The sequence below is a fragment of the Amphiura filiformis genome, chromosome 11 (assembly GCF_039555335.1).
Source record: "Amphiura filiformis chromosome 11, Afil_fr2py, whole genome shotgun sequence".
Taxonomy (NCBI): Eukaryota; Metazoa; Echinodermata; class Ophiuroidea; order Amphilepidida; family Amphiuridae; genus Amphiura; species Amphiura filiformis.
The window spans coordinates 47,253,254-47,277,213 of NC_092638.1; the positions used below are offsets into that span (position 1 = coordinate 47,253,254).

At 38.1% G+C, this 23,960-nt stretch overlaps 2 protein-coding genes across 2 annotated transcripts; one reads left to right on the forward strand and one right to left on the reverse strand.

The window, feature by feature from the left end:
* The first annotated feature begins 3,530 nt into the window (after positions 1-3,530).
* On the forward strand, positions 3,531-6,099 carry LOC140164913 (uncharacterized). Its single transcript, XM_072188311.1, has 2 exons — positions 3,531-3,784; positions 4,673-6,099. Exons 1-2 carry the CDS (start codon positions 3,733-3,735, stop codon positions 6,031-6,033), a joined length of 1,413 nt encoding a protein of 470 aa, XP_072044412.1. The 5' UTR covers positions 3,531-3,732; the 3' UTR covers positions 6,034-6,099.
* LOC140164914 (uncharacterized) lies at positions 6,089-10,138 on the reverse strand. Its single transcript, XM_072188312.1, is given in 5 exon segments — positions 6,089-8,386; positions 8,389-8,515; positions 8,518-8,670; positions 9,156-9,236; positions 9,797-10,138. Coding segments are annotated over 5 exon segments (1,548 nt in total). The 5' UTR covers positions 10,061-10,138; the 3' UTR covers positions 6,089-7,463.
* Positions 10,139-23,960: the final 13,822 nt, after the last annotated feature.

The following is a 23,960-nucleotide window of genomic DNA, read 5'->3' on the forward strand; positions in this document are numbered from 1 at the left end:
CCTAGCTCCCCGAGTATTATACACGACCCAAAATTTTCAACATTTCAAGATTACGTTTCTGGTATTAATGGTCGGCCGAGAACCGAAACCAGTTATAGGACGTCATCGATCTTTTGGTTTGTTCCCTTATTATAACATGGTTCTTCAATAAAATGTCAACATAAAGAAATCATGATAAGACAGGTGGGGGGGTACTCAGTACAAATGACCTTACGGGGAGTATCATTTTCGGCCTTTTATATCAATGACCCCTTTTTCTAGGCTAATTTTGGTGTAGGGATGAGTCCTTTTTTTCAAACCTATGATTTTTTCAGGAAATAGCCCATTTTGCCTCTGAAATGTGGCAATTTCAGATCCTACCGGTATATTCATTTTTAAAACAACCTATTCATTTCGAATAGAAATCTGTTATTTCTTCATCTGAAGCTGAGACAAAAAATACCTTTAGGTATTTTCGTCTTATCGTCTCAGATCTGAAAAGTTTATATCAAAAGTTCAAAAATCCTTTTCGTAAATTTGTAAAAACTAAGATAATTGAAAATAATTGGTATATTAATGGGTCGAGGTCCACTTTCAAATTTTCAGCGGCACACCCGTACCCCTACCAAAAACCATACTTGAGTAGGCCTACGTACCCCCTCCCCACTTTCTCGGAATTATCTTTGAAGGCCTGGATTTGTTTGTTTCGCAGATCATGAGATCATAGGCCTATCAGCTCGCAATTGGCGGGAATTATTAGGCTTTTACTACTACGCCGAAAAGTAGACCCACGTTAAGAGTGATATAGTTGATCTTCCTGGTCTATATTTTGCGTGTTAAAGAAAGTAGACAAAGTATAGGACTTCAATTAACAATTTGTAATACTTCTGGCAAGATGTCACAAGACAACTCTCCAAATAAAACTATTATTGATATTAATTCGCGATGTTATAAGGCCCGCCAATTACGAGCTGATCAAAGTATAGGTCCATCCATGGAAATCAGGGCCGGATTTTTCTTTGGGTGGGGGGGGGCCCTGGGCCAGGCCAAAATTTGGAGGCCCCAAACGCACCGTGAGGAAGGCATGTGCACTCAAGTGGCCAAGTTTTTAGATTCTACTAGGACATGTTCACGCTTTAATAGCGCGCGATTGAAAAAATTCAATTTTAGACTATTTTAGCCCATATTGAAGATGGATTTTGCTATAAAACAGACCAGTGCGATCGAAGCTTGCAAAATTTTGCAATTTTTGTATCCTACTTTGGTCCAAAACATGGGTGTTTTTTGGCTAAAATGGAAGATGCACACTGCACGGCAATTTTGGGGGCCCGGGTCCATCTGGCCCTATGGTAAATCCGGCCCATGATGGAAATAACACAATGACAAAATTTTTGTTTATTTCCACACAAAAATGTAGGTGCAGGTTGCCAGTATCATTCATAGATGCAAATTACACAGCATTGATCTGATGATGAGATCCACTGGATGCACTTAAAAAATTAGCACTTCAGTCGATAGTCCGTACCCATGATGATGCGTCCGCGTCAACACGTGACGCACCGTAGATACGCAACGACAAGATACCCGATGTTGAACAATTCCTACCAACTTTCTACCTTAAAAATAAAATGATGTGATAATGTAAACTTTTCATGATACGGATGTCCGTTTTCCATAACCGGGATCGCCTATCAAAATTGCATGCATGCAGCTCAAAGTGGCACGTATGTACGATAGACCCTGCGAAATTCTTGCTCATTATTCATATCTCAAGTACTTAGATATTATTATACACGCCATCTTCATTATAATTCCTTTTCATTTATAATGTTTTAATATTCCCTGCAACATTTAAAAGTCGTGAAATCTACTTGATTGTGGAACAGTGTGATTTCAGCCTTAAAATGTCGCTTAAAGTTGGAAAATTCATACGCAGGCCCCGTATTAACGAAAACAGGCTTTCTGAAATTCCTACTAGCCAGATCCCAGTAGTAAAATGTTTTTATGGACGTCATCTGCATATATGTACCTTCTTATTTACAGTGTATTAATATTCCTGCAACATTTAAAAGTCAAGAAATCTACTTGATTTCGCAACAGTCTGATTTCGGCCTGAAATCGTCGGGATACCGGGGAAATATACAAATTGCTCGTTCGTACATGATATGGCATAATAATTATGTTATACCCGGCGCACCGTATGTGTTATAGGGTTAGAGTTAGGGTTAGGGTTGAGGTTAGGGTTAGGGTTCAGGTTAGGAGTAGGATTATGGGCCTATCTAGACATAGGATCATGCATGGTTATGATTAGGGGCTAGGGTTAGGATTAGGGTTAGGATCATCGATTAGGGTTAGGATCAAGGCTAGGGTTAAAGGGCCTAGGGTTAAGGTAAGCAAGTGGTGCACAGAGCTGCGGAGTAGGCCTATTCCAGAATTATGCCGATTTATTGGTTAAAAGTGCTTTACAGGTGGTTATTTTAATCAGCCTATAGGTGATGTTGGTGCAGGCCTATGGTTTAAGGGTCATGCAAATCAGATTTAAAGCTAGGGTTATCATGTTAGAGTTAGATTCGCTTTGTGGCCAAAAACTCACTGAAGGACTAAAGGCCCTGTATACAAGCTTTAATAGGACTATATTTGTCGTTTTGTTTGTTATAATGTATGCAAAAACCATTCTCTAAGCAGCCGATGGACACAACATGTAGGCTTTGCATTTTGAAGCATCTTTTAAGCTTTTATCCGACCGACACACGTACTCATAGCCAGCCGCCATGATTTCTAATGCATCAAAACTTGACTCGGTTGCATGACTGGCTGCAAAGTTTTGATCAAATAATACTCACATCATACCTATCATATAGCTAAATAGCCTCTAAATTTCACCAAAGCACTTCCAACAAACACAGAAAATCACACAGAAAACAAACAAATTAATTACCGATCAAAATGAATGAAAGAAACACGTTTAAATGATCACAATACTGGCAAAATAACGTGAATTTCGGGCAAGACTGATCTGGTACCCATATGCATCACGGCATCCAAGTGACCTTTATAATACGTTAAGTGAAAAGATAACGAACATCAGCAAGTGCTGTTTGAAGAGCCAATTTTTTTCACTTTTGTGTGAAAAAAATACTATTTTAAAAAGAATGAAGTGTTTCATGATGAATGCTTTTTATTTGAGCTCTCTACGACTATCATTTTCCGAGTTATGACCTTTCTTGTGAAATGTTCTTTGTCCAAAACTTTTTGAAAATACGCATAATATTCACTAACCTAAATGCCCATGGATGGATTGCTTGTTCAATTTCATCTTAAACAAAAAATGGATGTAAAGGCTATATTCCTCATCAAAAGTCATCAAAACCCTAGGACATTTTCGTTTCTGATTCCAGAAAATGTATTGAGAGTGTCTTTTGTGTAGCATGTCGCTTTATTTGTGATAAAAATTACGAAAAACAACTAATATTTTAAGTCAAAACAATCAAAGCATGCATGTTATGATATAAGTACTCGGGGGGGGTCAACAGCTAAAACGTGTTCTATACACGAATCCGACGGCCCATTCATGTATTTGGCCCTCTATCGACACCGCCATAGCTGCGGTGTCCCCGCGGGGTATTTAACAATGCCAATCAGCTGATCGCCGTACACCGCAACACAACACATGTAGTACAAGTGACATTTTAACTCATTTTCAACTTCCAATTTCGTGTGTTTTATCTTATTATATTTCATCGATATTTTGTCATGGACACATGGGAAGATGACGTTCGACTATGGCCTAATATTTCTGATCAGGGTATGTGAATATTTCCGTAAAATAAAAAAAACTTGCCTTGTTGTCACTGCATGTATTCATGACATCCACGGCATAAAATTCCGATTGCACACGCACGAAGCATACTTTGGTGTTGGAAAGCTTACTTTCCATGACTTAAAATCGCATGTATAAATCCAGGATTTTTGAAGAACAATGATGGAAGCTTTTAATGAAACGTTTGCTAGTAATTCCAAGTGCTAAAAGGCTAAATTGATGTCCAGATTTGGCTCAAAACTTGAGTTGATTTCGGTACCTCTCGCAAATCTACCGGCGTGGAAAAGCACGCGTCACGTTTTGGGGATTCCCGACATCCGGGATTGTTAGCCTCATAGTACAATGCGAAGTTTGATATGTCACATCATGGACGGGGAATTTAATACGTGCGGTCATCGTCTATCAGTTTCGGGTGATTGTAGTGTTTTGTTATGATGAACAGCTGATCGCAAAATCAGCTGTTTCAGTGAGGACATAATTTAATAATTTCAAAGTTAGGAAATTAGGCACAGAATATATATATTTTTTTAATGGAAAGCTTAAACCATTATTACACCGTGTAGAAGCCTAGAAATTAATGAAATAAAAATATAATATAATACTCAACAAACAAGCAAACAAAATACATTTTTAGCAATTTTTATCTTTCAACTTTTTATTTTTACAAAATGTACATTAAAAGTAATTGATGACTATGCCTCAATAATATTGTCCACTCACACAAAAATATGAACATTAACTATGTAAAACATCATATGTAAAACATCATGATTACAATCAAAATAAACATATGGTTGATCATGTAAATCCTAGTATTCTACATTTTCCAACATGTCAACTTTAACATTTTTTTCTCTATCAATTTTTACACAGGTATCCAGGACTATTTTCTTAATCGTCCGGCATGTGATGACCAAGCAAACAGCAACTACAGATCTCTCATAGAAGGACAGAACTATCTTCGCTCTGGTTGGATTGGACGGATTGTTCACAAGATCAACAATGATCAGATCGTTCTCAAGGGCCCAGTCAGATTTTCACAGTCGATTAATAACAACCACAATGTGGAGGTTTTCGTTCAGCGAGACAACAACCAGGTCATCGATGCACAATGCGACTGTATGGCTGGCAAAGGCAGGTGTTGCAGCCATATGGCAGGGTTTCTGTACAAAATCAACACAGCGGCAACTTTGGGATACATCGGTTCGGCATGCACCGATCAGGTCTGTGCATGGAACAACTCGACTTCAAAAAACGTTCTCCCAGACACAGTCGAAAACATTAGAGCATCTGAGGATTCCACAAGCAAGTCACAACACATAGAAACAACTGCCTTCGACACCGATGAGGACTTGATTAATCATCTGCAATCACCGCAAATGGCAGGAATTGCATCGATCCCTGGAACGATATTGCACCACATCTTAACTGCCAAGCCTGTTATTGAGCAGCCAAGTACATTCACCAATCTACCTAAAGAACATAATAACTGTGAAAAGCAGCAGTGTGAACTATGCAATGATGTCTTTGAAAAGCATGTAAAATGTACACCCGAACAAAGACAGAAGCTGATGAGAGCTACAGCTGAGCAGTCATCATCACTATGGCTGCAACAGCGAAAGCTAAGAATAACCAGCAGTGAAGCTTCGAATGTGCCGAAGAAAGCCGATCCAAAGAACTTTATTGACCGAAAGCTGAATAATCGTTTTCTTGGCAACGCTGCGACAAGACATGGGCAAGAAAACGAACCACTAGCACGTCAGCACTTTGAACGTTTGTATCGAAAACAAGTAAAAACCACAGGACTTGTTGTACACGAGAAAGACTCATGGTTAGGTGCTAGCCTTGATGGTATTGTGGACCAGGACACCATACTTGAGATCAAGTGTCCCACAGCCAAGAAATTAGAGCCCCATGGAGGCAGTCTGAAAGCAATGATAGCTGCAAACGGATATGACGTACGGTGTGTTAATGGAGAGTATAAGCTTCGTCAGACTGCTTCTGGACTTGGCTATTACTACCAGGTGCAATTGGCAATGCACTGCGCCAAGAAGACAAAATGTAAATTTCTGGTATGGACAGCGGACGAACATGTGATTGCCGATGTCCCATATGACAGAGAATGGATTGAAGAAAGGATAAACCACCTGCAAACTGTGTATTTCGGACACTTACTGCCAGCGATTGCTACAAAGGTTGCATATGGACATATTAAAATACTGAGAGTTAAATAAATTGCTGATGCTTGAACTGATGCAATAATGCATATTGACATTATGAAGCTGCACCAAAAAACATAAAATGTGTAGTTTTGGTCATTGCTTCAAATCAATAAGTTATGAATTTGAAATTAAGTTTCATTTTTAAATCTAACTTGTTATGAAAAACGTGATAATACCGATTGCAATTGAAGAGTTTCGAAGTGCAATAAACACAATTTTACATGTTAATCATTTTGCATTATCAATTATTAAATGCATTATAATTGAGTAACAACGAGTAAAGTGTATGTGTAAGTCACAGTAAGTGAACTAAAAGCGCTGTTCGTAGAGGGCTAAAAATTTGTATCACGCTGTGAGATCTATTCAGATTCATGCTAAAGAATTCAACGAGAACAAAGAATCAAAATCCAAAACATTTGTACATGTTCATTACAAAATGTACGATATTGCAAAAAACATTTGTGTGTGTATGAATTTATTCAAATTTTGGAAATCTACCCATACCAGGAGAAACTTTGCGAGAATGGATTATTGCCGAATTTCTAGCCCTCACATAATCACTGTTCATGAACATTGTGAGTATGATAATTAACAGTTTGGTAAGGCCAAATTCAATTAATTGTTTGTCTCAAAGCACATGCGCGCATTAGCAAATGAACACGCATTAGATTCTCCGCAAATCCAACTTTTCTTTTTTATTGTCTTTTTTCAATTTTACTTTACGAAATTTCAAAAAGTACTGAAAATATTCCGAAACTTTTACGTTTCGACTTTCGAAAAAATCTCGAAATAAAATTAAAAGATCAAATCACAAGTTGCGCATTAGTTTTTGAAGAATAGGCCGGCTTTGATTGAGACAAACAGTTAATTTAATTTGGCCTAAGATGAACATTTTATTAGAACTTTTTACTCAAATCAATGATAAATATAGCCCACATAAAATTGCACAAATTAAAACATGAAAATGAACTTGAAGTGATGTGATACTGTTCGTACAAGTATTCATGACCTAAATTCCTTAATTTTTTCTGAAAGTTTTACCTGTGTTGTATAATAAACTGATAATTGCAGACAATATCCGATCCCGGTATCCGATGCATTCAATTCAAAGAAATAAGTGCTACAGTAACAGTACCAAATAAACAGTGCATTTATATGTTGTACACAGCCAGATTCCTATGGCCCGCTGAATGGGCCACAGTTAACAGAGTACCTGCATGGGTACTTCAATCTGGAGTAGCTGTGCAGTACCTTCAGAGTACCTCAAGATGTAGAGATAGGTACTCTGAAGGTACTGCATGGCTACTCCAGATTGAAGTACCCATGCAGGTACTCTGCTATGGTGGGCCATACAGCGGGCCATGAGAATCTGGCTGTGTAGTCTTGTAGATCTTAATGATATTTTTGTACTTTAACTTTTGAGTATTAAAGTTTCCATTTAATTACTCCAGATCTTCTGCAATGTCATACATATATGTGTCCACTTCTTGATCTTCATCCTCAGTGTCATCATTGTCCTCATCTACTTCCATTTCTTCCACCTCATCTTCACGGATCAAGAGGGGCTGCAAGTTACACAGACCTGCACACACTAAGTGAATTTTGTCCACGTTCTTGACACTTCCAGGGATTATATTACTAAGAATTTTGTAACATTTCAGTCTTCTGATGGCCCGTTCCACGTGAATTCTGACATTGGCAAGTCTGCGCGTTTCTGTTACCGCTTCCTCAGGGAGTTGTTTTAGGCCCCTTGTAAATGCTGGGATGGCAAGTTTTACTCCATGTGGTAGTATGTCATCGATCGTAAAACCGCGATCAGCCAAAACTTCATCGCCAGGAAGCAACACGTCGGTGAAACCTGATGTACGAGAAATAAAAACATCACTGGCACGCCCACCAAACAACTTCGAAACAAACATAACATATCCAGATGGTGAAATACAATAAAGTGACTTGTAGGTATTGTGGTGTTTGTAGTTTGAAAATGTCTGTGCCCTTTGCTTCAGATTTTTCGGTCGCTGCACAAAGATCTCAGTACAATCAATGATGCATGTGGCTCTGGGATAATTTGTTGCGAAACTTTTAGGACGTGTTCTATTTAAAGTATCTCTAGGCAGCCATACTACCACATTCTTCTGCATGAAGTCTGCCATTACCGAAATCCATAAACTAAAAATGTCACATGCCGTAGTCCTTGAAACAGAAAAACGCTTCCCCAAATCGGTAAACATTAATCCCAGTCGAAGTCGCATCAAAACAAGCAGCAGCTGATCACTCGAAGCAAGTTTGAATTTGGGCGGCTGTGGCGAAAAGGCAAGGAGTGCCGTCAGAAGATTCCAAAACATGGCCACACTTAGTCCGGTAAAAATTTGCAGTCCTTGTCACCCAAGTCATAAGCTGATATTGATGGCAGATCTGTCTGTGTTGCCACAGATTTAGTGGGGGCAGCCTTGGTCACGTACGTGTGGTCTGATATTGGAGGATGCTGCACACCAATGTCATGTGTGCGTTGGACCTCTTCCTCAACTGGTTGCAATGGCACGTCCATGTCTGGTAAGTCCTCTGATACTTCTTCACTACTGGTAGCGCTGTCTGTCGTTCGCACTGGACACCGGTTCTTCGGAGGGCTCTACCAGGTGAGAGTTTTTTCTGCAGAAAAAAAAACCAAAGTAGCATGAGTCATCTGATTACTTGACTCAAAATGCTGCTTGTACTGTTAAATTTAATTGTTGCAGTTATTCTAGTTTAAAATAATATTTTGAGCGTAAAATTGGTCCATGAAAGAGAAGAGTTTTTCAGTGAATGCAGAATAAAAAGTAGCACAACTTTTACTTCAAATATGAACTCACTATTTTCATCCAAAAAAAATGCCAGGTTTTCAAAAAATATTAAAATAAATAAATCGGCATAATCACCACCCAGCCCCCGTCTTGCAAAATCTTGTACTCGTTTTAATGGTACCGGTAGTACAGAATAAACAACATACACTGCTTATTCCGTAGTAACGAGGAGATTTTACGAGACGGGTGCTAGAAGGTAATTATGCCTTTTTTCTAGTGGATCATATTCATAATCGTAACCAAATTAAATGTTCTTGTAGGCCCTGACCCTTTTTTGATAGGCTTTTTACTTACCACGCCTTGGTATCCCAAATGTAGTACTGGGTATGGATGCTTATCTGTTGGTTTGCCATCTGGAAAATGAATGCCACATACCTGGGGACATGAAAAAGAAATGTCAAAACATAATTTTATTTTCAAACTAAAGTTAACACAACCATTACAAAAAATAACGATGTGAAGTTTGAACAGAACTTCAGTAAACTTTTCATCACAAAATTGCCATTGCACCATCAAATTATGTAGGTGAATTATACTTCCAGATAATTTATCTCACCAAACAAAAATAATAAAAAAGAAAGTGCAAGTATTTCAAGTTCAACTGAGCACTGTACTGTGTACATGCATATCAATGGTGAAAGTCGACATGTAAGCTTACATGTACAGAGCATTGAAAAGCTGCCACGAAAATAATTGGTAGCGCTTTCGACTAGTCTCTTTCCAAAACCGCAATATTTACATTCTTGCCCGCATTTTCTTCCCCGCACGGAACGAAATGCGCTGGAGTCTACCATTCATCACGCACGCTTTTAATCGGGAGCTATTGATTACTGAACAATTCAATGTTTGTTTACATTATGTTTTGCATCATTTTCGTCGGAATTTTACCAACTTTGACAATCGTAATAAAGTTTTTGGTGAAAATGATAACTTACCACACTATGATCCTTGACAGTGAGTGATTTTAGGTTCAGGTTGATGATCCATTGGCGTTTCTTTGCCGCGTCTTCTGGCTTGCCTGGAAAACGATGTAGTGAGTATGGTCTTTGACATGGGCATTCATCATGAGTAAGCGGGTGATGTTCTGTACACTCGGTTTCCTTCCATTCTTGGATTTTCTTACTATTATTGGAGCAATCTTTTACTGCACAAGTTCTGCCAGAATGTCCCCTCCTTTTCTTTCTCTTCGGGGTTTCCATATTTTCGTAAATAACGCAGAAAACGGCTAAATAGACGACAAGATTTCGGATAAGTATTGAGAATACGTGTTGAGCCGCGCGGTGTATCCACCGCTGTTCATATCGCGCTGTAGCGACAATTCAGTTACAGCGCGGGCGTAGACTTATCTATAAACGCGCAGTCATTTTACTATCACGAGAGCGCGGGTGTAACATGGCGATGTCCATGTAACCGAAGAGCTCCGAAGAGAGCAGACAAAAAAAGCTGCTAAGCTGGGGTTTCCCGTCATATTGATAGAATTCATTCAGTATGCTGAAAAGACGACATTTCGAGCAACTTATTGGTATATTTTATTTCGTTGTAGGGATAGTCATTTTGTAAATATGCTAGGTCTAATTTGCGCCAAGTCCGTGCATTCGTCATTGCGCGATGTACAGGATCGCTACACGTTAGTCGGTAGTCTCCGTACGGAGTGATTTTGTGGCCAAGTTTTTACTACCTTGCGGGGTTTACATTTCATATTTATTTGAATTAAATAAAAATTTAACATACAAACAAGCTTATCTATAAGCTGAAATCACGGTAGCAGATTATTTAAGTTCTCAAATGACCGTGTACAATAGCGCGTTATTTAGGGAGTGTTTATAAAATACTTTGGTGGGGTTGGGTGAAAGAACTGGCGCTTGGGACACAAAAAAAAATTGTTTGATCCCTTTTTTAGGGACTAAATATTTTTGATTCCCCTTTTAGGGGTCTACATTTTTTTATCCCCCCCCCCCATGTTTATAAGACAAAAAATAACAAACGTTTATATAAAAAAATCTAGGCCCACTAAACTTAATTTTATTCCATATATATTATTCATATGACAGGTAGGCCTATCTAGATACAAATGCGTAAATAATACTTACTAGGCCTACTTGATAAGTTTTTTTTTTCAATGCAAAATTAGCTTTGTTAGTAGTTTTTTTCCAAACTGTGCTAGAGGAAAGGAGGAGGCCCCTTTTTTAATGTGAAAGGATAAACCCCCTAGAGTAGGCCTACCATGAAAAGTCTTGGAAATGATTCCATGTTCTCTAAGGGACCGATCGTTATTTACGGCAGGGGGGGAATGGGTGTTTTGGCAAAAATATCGACAAAAATTTCGCGTTCCCCCTCGCGTCCGCTCAAAATTTTCGCGTTCCCCTTGTTTTCCCAATTTTCTCCATTTAAAATTTAACAATCCCCCTCCTGGTTCAACTAAAATTTCAGGTTCCCCCCTCAAGATCACAAAAAAATTTCAGGTTCCCCCCTAAATTTACCCATTCCCCCCCCCCTGCCATAAATAACGATCGCTCCCTAATAAACTTTTTTCTAAAGTATTTTTCAAAGTCTAAAAAATTTAGAACATTCTAATAATTTCTGACAAATTCCAGAAATTGAGGAGGGAGGGAACGAGAACCATGACATTAATTTTATATGGCATTAGGGGGCTGGAGGGGGTCCCAAATTAAAAAGTTGGCAGCAATAAAATAGCGACCCCCCATTTCGACAACAAAAATAATGACCCCACCCCCACCACCGATACACTTTAGGCTCATAGTAAAATTGTATTGAAATCAGTCTTTTGAATAATAAACATCGCAGTTGTGACTTTTTGGTCATTAACAATTTACCCCAGTGGCGGCGCTACGGGGGGGCATTTCACCAATATTTTTCTTGTCTTCCCCCAGTTTGCCGCCTCCCCCACTTTTATTAGGCCTACCCCATAATTACGTAAATTTCCACTTTTTGTGTCAATTTTGCGCTAAATTTGTCGATTTTTCCCCTGACATTCACTTTGTCCCCCATGCCCCCGGAAATAATTCCTGGTGCCGCCACTACCCCCCTATTTTTCTTTCCAAAAATTTATGACCCCAGTATAATTGGGACCCCCCCCCCCCCTTACGAAAAAAAAACCAGCCCCTTACTTTGTTTCTGAAATTGTTGTAGTGTAATGAAAAGACATGTTCAGAAGTTCTTGGTTTATCATCAACACATTGCAAAAACTTTGAGAAACCTGGACGATATACATGTTATTGTTATAGTGCCCTAATGTATACGTAGGCCTATACGTGCATATTCGTGTAGGCCTATGTCTTTATATTAAATGATAGTGAAATATAATAATATCAATGTGTGTATGCACTTTGCAGCCCGATATATGCAGTGTAAAGATGCATTCAGTTTTGTTTATATAATATTTAATTGATTTTGCATGTACATGACGTATCCCTAGACGCAGACTAAAGACCCATTCAGTGAACACTGCAAAAGTGTAAACAAATTAAAATTATTTTTTTGTAAATTGCTTTTAAAAAAGTGAAGGACAAGTCATTCAAATTGTGATTAAGTATTTTTGAAATGAAACGGTTGGCAAAAAACGAATAAAACAGCAAAAAGGTACCAGTGGCGTAGCCAACACTTTTTCAGATGGTGTGCAGGAGGTGGGGGAGGCAACTTTCAAGGGGGGGGCAAACTTTGACGAACATGGTCAAAAATGGGTAATGCTTTAATTTTTTTAAATATCAGGACAGCTAGTATCCCAGGGGACAGGAGGAAGCTTCCCTTTGCACCCCCCGCCTGGCTGGGCCACTTAAACGTGCTCAGGAATTTTACATTAAAGGCACCACCTGAAAACATCTCAGTCATTAATTTGTGAAAATCTTCTGGACTAGAGCCTCTTTTTTTTTACCTTATAAGTTGCGTTTTGGACCCCGAAAAAACTGTCAGGAAAGTTTTCTGGTCATTTTAAGCCAATAAACGAATGAAAACTGACTTTCTATCTTGGCTGCTTAGACCCTATAATAATTATAAAATTAATGTTTTGGTTCTCGTCCCCACCTTCCTCAATTTCTGGGATTTGTCAGATTTTGTTTTTAGATTTTTCACCAATTTTTAGACTTTGGGATACTTTAAGAAAACTATGCATAAAAATAAATTTAGGCCTATTTATAGAGAACACGGATCACTTACAATTATACTTTTTGTGGTGGGTCTACTCTATACATTAAAAACAAAACAAAATATTCATGAACTTCCTCTGGACGAGAACCAAAACATTATTTTTACGGCCTTAATCAATCATGTATGGTCACGCATGATGGATTTAAGCATTGCTTTCCCGGATTGCTTTGTTTTAAAGGCCTGTGCCAAAAAAAAAATCAGATTTGTTAAATGACCAAACTCCTTTTCAAATACCGGTATCGTACATTTGTATCACAGGCTTCGGAAGATGTTAAATAACTTTTTGATTGAACACTGTTAGGCATCATCATGCCGAAAATCATGACATCCGCATGCATGGCATGATGACTTTAGGCCTAGCATGCCTATATAGGCGAAAAAAGAAATTAAAAAAAAAAGATGCTACCAGTTGAAAATTCTTTAGGCCTACATGTAGGTCCTAACTAGTAATTCAGGAGGTCAAGCCAAGACACAAGAAAGAAAACAACAATGACAGCTCCAAAAAGTATTTTCTACTTAGGCCTACCATTGTCACAATCAAACAAACCATATGCATTGTCATCCATGACCCGATTGAGTCAAAACAAAGTCATGAACAAAGATTAGAAAACAAGTCGAGGTTTACTTCCGCAGGCTTGCATATCCTCATTCCAGAGGTAGGCCTACTAGAACGATCAAGTGTGACCATGGTATTTCCCCGGGTATTTCAAATAATAGGCCTATTACTTCACTTGATTAGAAAACTGCTAGTCATATGCCTAGCTAGATAAATAATATTCCACAGTTAAAATCCACAGCTTTTTATATCCCGATCATGCACTGCACTGGAATCCATTCATGCAATGAATCATACTTCTTGACTTTCCGCGATCTTTCCAAGAAAGCAGTTGGCAAACAAACTTTTCATTTAAGAGTTCCACTTGATAAAGAGCATGTTTACTGCAAAAATTGTGTTTTATGGTTCAGCTTTTCTGTCATAGCAAACTCCCAAAAGCAAAAACGTTAACGTGTTATTGCGTTGTGATCACTCCCGTGTTTCCGTACGGTCACGTTGCATTTTGCAAAAAATACACATGTGCGCGCGTCTCGTCTGAGGTTTGCAACATCGGGCCAGACAGAGAATCTTCTCTGATTGGCTGCAGGGCCGGGTATTCGGCTGCACCCGCACCCCCAGATGTGGTACATAACTCGTCAAGTACGTATGGCTAGCATGTAGCATCAACAATAATAAAAACAATCAATAATAAATACTGGGATCAGTGATGACGGTAGGTTTTTAGCCATGAACGTGCGGGGTTAAACAGTGTACATCGCGTGCATTGTGACTTATGAGGCCTAAGGATCTACGACTCGTGCAAGAAAATAAAATCTGCTACCGGGGTTTCGTAAACTGTAAAGTGAAGTTAAAAGGGTGTTTTTAATAAAAACGTCAAAATTTATTTCGGCTAAACCACGCCAATGATAAATATAAAGCGATAAATATTGTGGTTTTGTGTAAAAATATCAAAAAAATCAACAAAATTCTTCTTTTAAAAAAGAATATTAGATATCAGAAAGTTTATTAAGTAAAAAAATATAAAGCCACCGAACTTCAATAATTATAACAACATTGTTATTGATAAAAAAAATATATAGACGGTAAAACGCAATCTCGAGGCGAACTCCTCTTATGAGGTATGATCCGATGCGCCCTGTTATGACTGTGCGGCACTTTCAGCAAAATAACAATCAGTTTGCGCGGGAAAATAATAAGCGGATATGACGTCACGCGTGAACTCAGTTACTTGGTGAGAACAGCGGTGTATCGTAGTGGGGACACCGCAGCAATGGCGGACGGCTGTACTGCCCTCATGCGTTTGCTTTTTCGTCGGATCGGTGTATAAGTTCAGCGAGCATGTATTTTTATTTTGTGTTGTGTACCATGATTTTAATCAGTTTCTATAGCAGGTGCAGGTTGCCAGTATCATTCATAGATGCAAATTACACAGCATTGATCTGATGATGAGATCCACTGGATGCACTTAAAAATTAGCACTTCAGTCGATAGTCCGTACCCATGATGATGCGTCCGCGTCAACACGTGACGCACCGTAGATACGCAACGACAAGATACCCGATGTTGAACAATTCCTACCAACTTTCTACCTTAAAAATAAAATGATGTGATAATGTAAACTTTTCATGATACGGATGTCCGTTTTCCATAACCGGGATCGCCTATCAAAATTGCATGCATGCAGCTCAAAGTGGCACGTATGTACGATAGACCCTGCGAAATTCTTGCTCATTATTCATATCTCAAGTACTTAGATATTATTATACACGCCATCTTCATTATAATTCCTTTTCATTTATAATGTTTTAATATTCCCTGCAACATTTAAAAGTCGTGAAATCTACTTGATTGTGGAACAGTGTGATTTCAGCCTTAAAATGTCGCTTAAAGTTGGAAAATTCATACGCAGGCCCCGTATTAACGAAAACAGGCTTTCTGAAATTCCTACTAGCCAGATCCCAGTAGTAAAATGTTTTTATGGACGTCATCTGCATATATGTACCTTCTTATTTACAGTGTATTAATATTCCTACTACATTTACAAGTCAAGAAATCTACTTGATCTCGCACCAGTCTGATTTCGGCCTGAAATCGTCGGGATACCGGGGAAATATACAAATTGCTCGCTCGTACATGATATGGCATAATAATTATGTTATACCCGGCGCACCGTATGTGTTATAGGGTTAGAGTTAGGGTTAGGGTTGAGGTTAGGGTTAGGGTTCAGGTTAGGAGTAGGATTATGGGCCTATCTAGACATAGGATCATGCATGGTTATGATTAGGGGCTAGGGTTAGGATTAGGGTTAGGATCATCGATTAGGGTTAGGATCAAGGCTAGGGTTAAAGGGCCTAGGGTTAAGGTAAGCAAGTGGTGCACAGAGCAGCGGAGTAGGCCTATTCCAGAATTATGCCGATTTATTGGTTAAAAGTGCTTTACAGGTGGTTATTTTAATCAGCCTATAGGTGATGTTGGTGCAGGCCTATGGTTTAAGGGTCATGCAAATCAGATTTAAAGCTAGGGTTATCATGTTAGAGTTAGATTCGCTTTGTGGCCAAAAACTCACTGAAGGACTAAAGGCCCTGTATACAAGCTTTAATAGGACTATATTTGTCGTTTTGTTTGTTATAATGTATGCAAAAACCATTCTCTAAGCAGCCGATGGACACAACATGTAGGCTTTGCATTTTGAAGCATCTTTTAAGCTTTTATCCGACCGACACACGTACTCATAGCCAGCCGCCATGATTTCTAATGCATCAAAACTTGACTCGGTTGCATGACTGGCTGCAAAGTTTTGATCAAATAATACTCACATCATACCTATCATATAGCTAAATAGCCTCTAAATTTCACCAAAGCACTTCCAACAAACACAGAAAATCACACAGAAAACAAACAAATTAATTACCGATCAAAATGAATGAAAGAAACACGTTTAAATGATCACAATACTGGCAAAAATAACGTGAATTTCGGGCAAGACTGATCTGGTACCCATATGCATCACGGCATCCAATTTACCTTTATAATACGTTAAGTGAAAAGATAACGAACATCAGCAAGTGCTGTTTGAAGAGCCAATTTTTTTCACTTTTGTGAAAAAATACTATTTTTAAAAAGAATGAAGTGTTTCATGATGAATGCTTTTTATTTGAGCTCTCTACGACTATCATTTTCCGAGTTATGACCTTTCTTGTGAAATGTTCTTTGTCCAAAACTTTTTTTAAAATACGCATAATATTCACTAACCTAAATGCCCATGGATGGATTGCTTGTTCAATTTCATCTTAAACAAAAAATGGATGTAAAGGCTATATTCCTCATCAAAAGTCATCAAAACCCTAGGACATTTTCGTTTCTGATTCCAGAAAATGTATTGAGAGTGTCTTTTGTGTAGCATGTCGCTTTATTTGTGATAAAAATTACGAAAAACAACTAATATTTTAAGTCAAAACAATCAAAGCATGCATGTTATGATATAAGTACTGGGGGGGTCAACAGCTAAAACGTGTTCTATAAGTTCAGCGAGCATGTATTTTTATTTTGTGTTGTGTACCATGATTTTAATCAGTTTCTATAGCAGGTGCAGGTTGCCAGTATCATTCATAGATGCAAATTACACAGCATTGATCTGATGATGAGATCCACTGGATGCACTTAAAAATTAGCACTTCAGTCGATAGTCCGTACCCATGATGATGCGTCCGCGTCAACACGTGACGCACCGTAGATACGCAACGACAAGATACCCGATGTTGAACAATTCCTACCAACTTTCTACTTTAAAATGATGTGATAATGTAAACTTTTCATGATACGGATGTCCGTTTTCCATAACCGGGATCGCCTATCAAAATTGCATGCATGCAGCTCAAAGTGGCACGTATGTACGATAGACCCTGCGAAATTCTTGCTCATTATTCATATCTCAAGTACTTAGATATTATTATACACGCCATCTTCATTATAATTCCTTTTCATTTATAATGTTTTAATATTCCTGCAACATTTAAAAGTCGTGAAATCTACTTGATTGTGGAACAGTGTGATTTCAGCCTTAAAATGTCGCTTAAAGTTGGAAAATTCATACGCAGGCCCCGTATTAACGAAAACAGGCTTTCTGAAATTCCTACTAGCCAGATCCCAGTAGTAAAATGTTTTTATGGACGTCATCTGCATATATGTACCTTCTTATTTACAGTGTATTAATATTCCCTGCAACATTTAAAAGTCAAGAAATCTACTTGATTTCGCAACAGTCTGATTTCGGCCTGAAATCGTCGGGATACCTGGGGAAATATACAAATTGCTCGTTCGTACATGATATGGCATAATAATTATGTTATACCCGGCGCACCGTATGTGTTATAGGGTTAGAGTTAGGGTTAGGGTTGAGGTTAGGGTTAGGGTTCAGGTTAGGAGTAGGAGTAGGATTATGGGCCTATCTAGACATAGGATCATGCATGGTTATGATTAGGGGCTAGGGTTAGGATTAGGGTTAGGATCATCGATTAGAGTTAGGATCAAGGCTAGGGTTAAAGGGCCTAGGGTTAAGGTAAGCAAGTGGTGCACAGAGCTGCGGAGTAGGCCTATTCCAGAATTATGCCGATTTATTGGTTAAAAGTGCTTTACAGGTGGTTATTTTAATCAGCCTATAGGTGATGTTGGTGCAGGCCTATGGTTTAAGGGTCATGCAAATCAGATTTAAAGCTAGGGTTATCATGTTAGAGTTAGATTCGCTTTGTGGCCAAAAACTCACTGAAGGACTAAAGGCCCTGTATACAAGCTTTAATAGGACTATATTTGTCGTTTTGTTTGTTATAATGTATGCAAAAACCATTCTCTAAGCAGCCGATGGACACAACATGTAGGCTTTGCATTTTGAAGCATCTTTTTAAGCTTTTATCCGACCGACACACGTACTCATAGCCAGCCGCCATGATTTCTAATGCATCAAAACTTGACTCGGTTGCATGACTGGCTGCAAAGTTTTGATCAAATAATACTCACATCATACCTATCATATAGCTAAATAGCCTCTAAATTTCACCAAAGCACTTCCAACAAACACAGAAAATCACACAGAAAACAAACAAATTAATTACCGATCAAAATGAATGAAAGAAACACGTTTAAATGATCACAATACTGGCAAAAATAACGTGAATTTCGGGCAAGACTGATCTGGTACCCATATGCATCACGGCATCCAATTTACCTTTATAATACGTTAAGTGAAAAGATAACGAACATCAGCAAGTGCTGTTTGAAGAGCCAATTTTTTTTCACTTTTGTGAAAAAATACTATTTTTAAAAAGAATGAAGTGTTTCATGATGAATGCTTTTTATTTGAGCTCTCTACGACTATCATTTTCCGAGTTATGACCTTTCTTGTGAAATGTTCTTTGTCCAAAACTTTTTGAAAATACGCATAATATTCACTAACCTAAATGCCCATGGATGGATTGCTTGTTCAATTTCATCTTCGACAAAAAATGGATGTAAAGGCTATATTCCTCATCAAAAGTCATCAAAACCCTAGGACATTTTCGTTTCTGATTCCAGAAAATGTATTGAGAGTGTCTTTTGTGTAGCATGTCGCTTTATTTGTGATAAAAATTACGAAAAACAACTAATATTTTAAGTCAAAACAATCAAAGCATGCATGTTATGATATAAGTACTCGGGGGGGGTCAACAGCTAAAACGTGTTCTATAAGTTCAGCGAGCATGTATTTTTATTTTGTGTTGTGTACCATGATTTTAATCAGTTTCTATAGCAGGTGCAGGTTGCCAGTATCATTCATAGATGCAAATTACACAGCATTGATCTGATGATGAGATCCACTGGATGCACTTAAAACATTAGCACTTCAGTCGATAGTCCGTACCCATGATGATGCGTCCGCGTCAACACGTGACGCACCGTAGATACGCAACGACAAGATACCCGATGTTGAACAATTCCTACCAACTTTCTACCTTAAAATGATGTGATAATGTAAACTTTTCATGATGTCCGTTTTCCATAACCGGGATCGCCTATCAAAATTGCATGCATGCAGCTCAAAGTGGCACGTATGTACGATAGACCCTGCGAAATTCTTGCTCATTATTCATATCTCAAGTACTTAGATATTATTATACACGCCATCTTCATTATAATTCCTTTTCATTTATAATCTATATAAATAAAAGGAAGGTTGCCCATCTTGTGCGCGAGTGTTCTCCGAATTGCCTAGACTTTCGGCTTTGATTTATTGGTATATTGATCGGGTACATATTGCCATTTTTCCATCGGACATTCGTTTTGCAAAATTGGTGGTAACTAAGAGAATAACATAAAAACTGTCGTGTTGCTATGCAAAATCGATCGCAGTGGCATTGTGGGTAATAAGGACAGTGTGAAGCGCGTAATAATATTTTCATTAAAAAACCATACGCAGAGCAACATTGCCCCGTTTTCTGCCAACTGCGAGGTGGCCAAGAAATGATTCAGGCTATCTAGATGCACAACAGCGCATAATTTAATAATGATCTTACGAGCTTTTCGTCCCTACGCAGATCTACGCGCCCCATTTACCGCCACTGCATCAAGGTTGGCAGCCAAGAAATTAAGGCTACGACGCGTGAATCAGGTCTTTGCGTCATCACTAAGGTAACGTAGGAAACAGTGGTCTGGTAGTCTAGAGTGGTGATAGTGCCTGCGTGGAGACCCGGGGTGCAGACAGTCAGTGTACAATTTCATTATTTATTCTAGGCCTATGAATCGTCCGGAGATTGAGGAATATATACGGGAAATGCATTGAACTTTATTTGGTTGAAAACGGTCAACAAATATGGTTAAAACCGAGATTTTTTTCCCGGGCCTTTTTATTGTCAAAACTCAGTGGTAGCGCGTACCGTAACTAACTGGCAGCGCGTTGGTGTTAGTGCGTTGGCGTACAAGGGATGTGACTCGCACGCACGGGGCGCATATGCATAGGCCAACTTTCCGTGCCAGAGAAATAGAAAAGAAAAGAAAGTAGGACAAAACTGAAAAGGTAGGCCTACTATGGATGGGTTATGGGTACAGGGTTGTGGATTAGAGTAAATAAATAAATAAATCTATATAAATAAAAGGAAGACGCATATGCATAGGCCAACTTTCCGTGCCAGAAAAGAAAAGAAAGTAGGACAAAAAGGGGTACTGGGTTTGGTTAAGAGATTACCAAAATGATAAAAATCGTAAGGATACGGGAGGAAGGAAGGAACCTAAAAAATGAAAGAATGAATAAATAAATAAATAAATAAATAAATAATTCATGAAAAAAGGAAGCTAAAATAATGAGAACAGAATTAAATACAAACGGGAAATCACAAGCTATAACTTAATAAGCAGGAAATATGAAAAATGGGAACAAAATAATAGAAAAAACCCTAAAGCTAAAAGCACAAATGTAAGTAAGGGTAGATTTATAAAATAATGCATGGGAACGGGGTTCAATAAATAAATAACATGGGAACGGAAAATCACAAGCTAAGCAGCATATATCTATTGGAACAAAATAGATTTATGTAGAAGAAACTGAAAAGAAAGAAAGAATAAAATGAATAAAAAAGAAAAGAAAGGGAAGACAAAAAAGATACGGGTATTATACGGGTTACTAAATGAAACGGGAGCAAAATACAGAAGGAAAGAAAGAAACTAATCAGGAAACTTAAGAAAAAAAAGCTAAAATTAAAAACTAATCAGAAAATATAAGAAAAATGAAGCCAAAATAATGAAAACAGAATTAAATAAATAACATGGAAACGGGAAATCACAAGCTAAGCAGCATAAAAAAGAAGCTAAAAGGGAAACGTAAGAAAGGACAGATTTAGAAAATAATGGGAATGCGGTTAGGCCTAAATAAATAAATAACATGGAAACGGAAAATCCCAAGCTAAATAGCAATTTTTTAATGGGAATAAACTAGACCCATGTAGAAGAAACTGAAAAGAAAGAAAGAAAGAAGCTAAATGGAAATGCAAGAAGGAACAGGTTTAGAAAAATAAAATATTTACCTTTTCAATGATTCTACCTTTTCAGTAATTCCTCCTGTTTTAGTGATCGCTCCCATTTACTCATCTAGCGGGGACCCGCGCGAAGCGCGGGTATCCCGCTAGTGTTTTAATATTCCCTGCAACATTTAAAAGTCGTGAAATCTACTTGATTGTGGAACAGTGTGATTTCAGCCTTAAAATGTCGCTTAAAGTTGGAAAATTCATACGCAGGCCCCGTACTAACGAAAACAGGCTTTCTGAAATTCCTACTAGCCAGATCCCAGTAGTAAAATGTTTTTATGGACGTCATCTGCATATATGTACCTTCTTATTTACAGTGTATTAATATTCCTGCAACATTTAAAAGTCAAGAAATCTACTTGAGTTCGCAACAGTCTGATTTCGGCCGGAAATCGTCGGGATGCCCGGGGAAATATACAAATTGCTCGTTCGTACATGATATGGCATAATAATTATGTTATACCCGGCGCACCGTATGTGTTATAGGGTTAGAGTTAGGGTTAGGGTTGAGGTTAGGGTTAGGGTTAAGGTTAGGAGTAGGAGTAGGATTATGGGCCTATCTAGACATAGGATCATGCATGGTTATGATTAGGGGCTAGGGTTAGGATTAGGGTTAGGATCATCGATTAGGGTTAGGATCAAGGCTAGGGTTAAAGGGCCTAGGGTTAAGGTAAGCAAGTGGTGCACAGAGCTGCGGAGTAGGCCTATTCCAGAATTATGCCGATTTATTGGTTAAAAGTGCTTTACAGGTGGTTATTTTAATCAGCCTATAGGTGATGTTGGTGCAGGCCTATGGTTTAAGGGTCATGCAAATCAGATTTAAAGCTAGGGTTATCATGTTAGAGTTAGATTCGCTTTGTGGCCAAAAACTCACTGAAGGACTAAAGGCCCTGTATACAAGCTTTAATAGGACTATATTTGTCGTTTTGTTTGTTATAATGTATGCAAAAACCATTCTCTAAGCAGCCGATGGACACAACATGTAGGCTTTGCATTTTGAAGCATCTTTTTAAGCTTTTATCCGACCGACACACGTACTCATAGCCAGCCGCCATGATTTCTAATGCATCAAAACTTGACTCGGTTGCATGACTGGCTGCAAAGTTTTGATCAAATAATACTCACATCATACCTATCATATAGCTAAATAGCCTCTAAATTTCACCAAAGCACTTCCAACAAACACAGAAAATCACACAGAAAACAAACAAATTAATTACCGATCAAAATGAATGAAAGAAACACGTTTAAATGATCACAATACTGGCAAAAATAACGTGAATTTCGGGCAAAACTGATCTGGTACCCATATGCATCACGGCATCCAATTTACCTTTATAATACGTTAAGTGAAAAGATAACGAACATCAGCAAGTGCTGTTATAAGGGGGCACTGAACAGTAAGCGTCGCCATTGAAAATACATGCGCCGAGGGCCTAAAAGAACAAGCTATTGCCAAGTCCGTGCAATAGATGGGGTTATTTGAACTGTTTGGTGATGGAGCAACACTCTTTAAATTTAATATATCTTTTTTGCACATAGATCGACAGTGTCAGTTTTTTTTTTTTTTTTCTTTTTTAAATCAACCCGTATTTTGTAAGCGTTTCACCTCTCAAAATCGGGTTCTTGACGCATTGCATTGTGGGATATCTTACACATCACGAAACAAAATTCAAGTGATTTTTTCGCATTCATGGGCAACAAGAACATGTCAGCTTTAACATAACACCCTACAATGATGTCATACGTACATTTTGGTGGAAATACGCACATATTTGGCCTAAATTTTGTGTTTTTAAGGTACTATACAGACGTTACACTTCCGGTCACGGAAGGTTACTGTTCAGTGCCCCCTTATGATATTCAAAATGGAGCAGGTGTCAACGTATGCATACACAAAATAAAAATCAAACAAACAAATATGTTCATCATGTTCATTGATCAACATTTATTTTCAAAAGCATTTTTCTACACATACATTTGTGCAAATACTAGTATACAGACATGAACATAATTCACATCACATAGTAAAATGCCTAATACATTATATTCAAACCACATATTAACCACCCATAAATTTGTTTGAAATAACTGGTCTACGGTATATCTAACAATTGTCCAGTTTTTCTTTAAATTGCTGCCCTATATTTCTACACCAGTTTTCTATTTTTGTTGACTAAAAACACATTCAAACTATGTTGGTAAAAAAGCATACAATTTGCGGATTGTCCAGATATCACATGCTTCGTGAATGATCTGATGTTGGCTATTTTTTGTAGATAATATAGACTGGATGCTGAAATCCAATATGGAGTGCTAAATTAGGTGATT

What these genes read in the sequence shown, in the direction of transcription:
- LOC140164913 (XM_072188311.1), top strand. Translation starts at nt 3,733, where the DNA reads ATGGACACATGGGAAGATGACGTTCGACTATGGCCTAATATTTCTGAT. An exon ending in GCCTAATATTTCTGATCAGG is followed by an intron (nt 3,785 to 4,672) that starts GTATGTGAATAT and finishes ATTTTTACACAG; the next exon opens with GTATCCAGGACTATTTTCTT.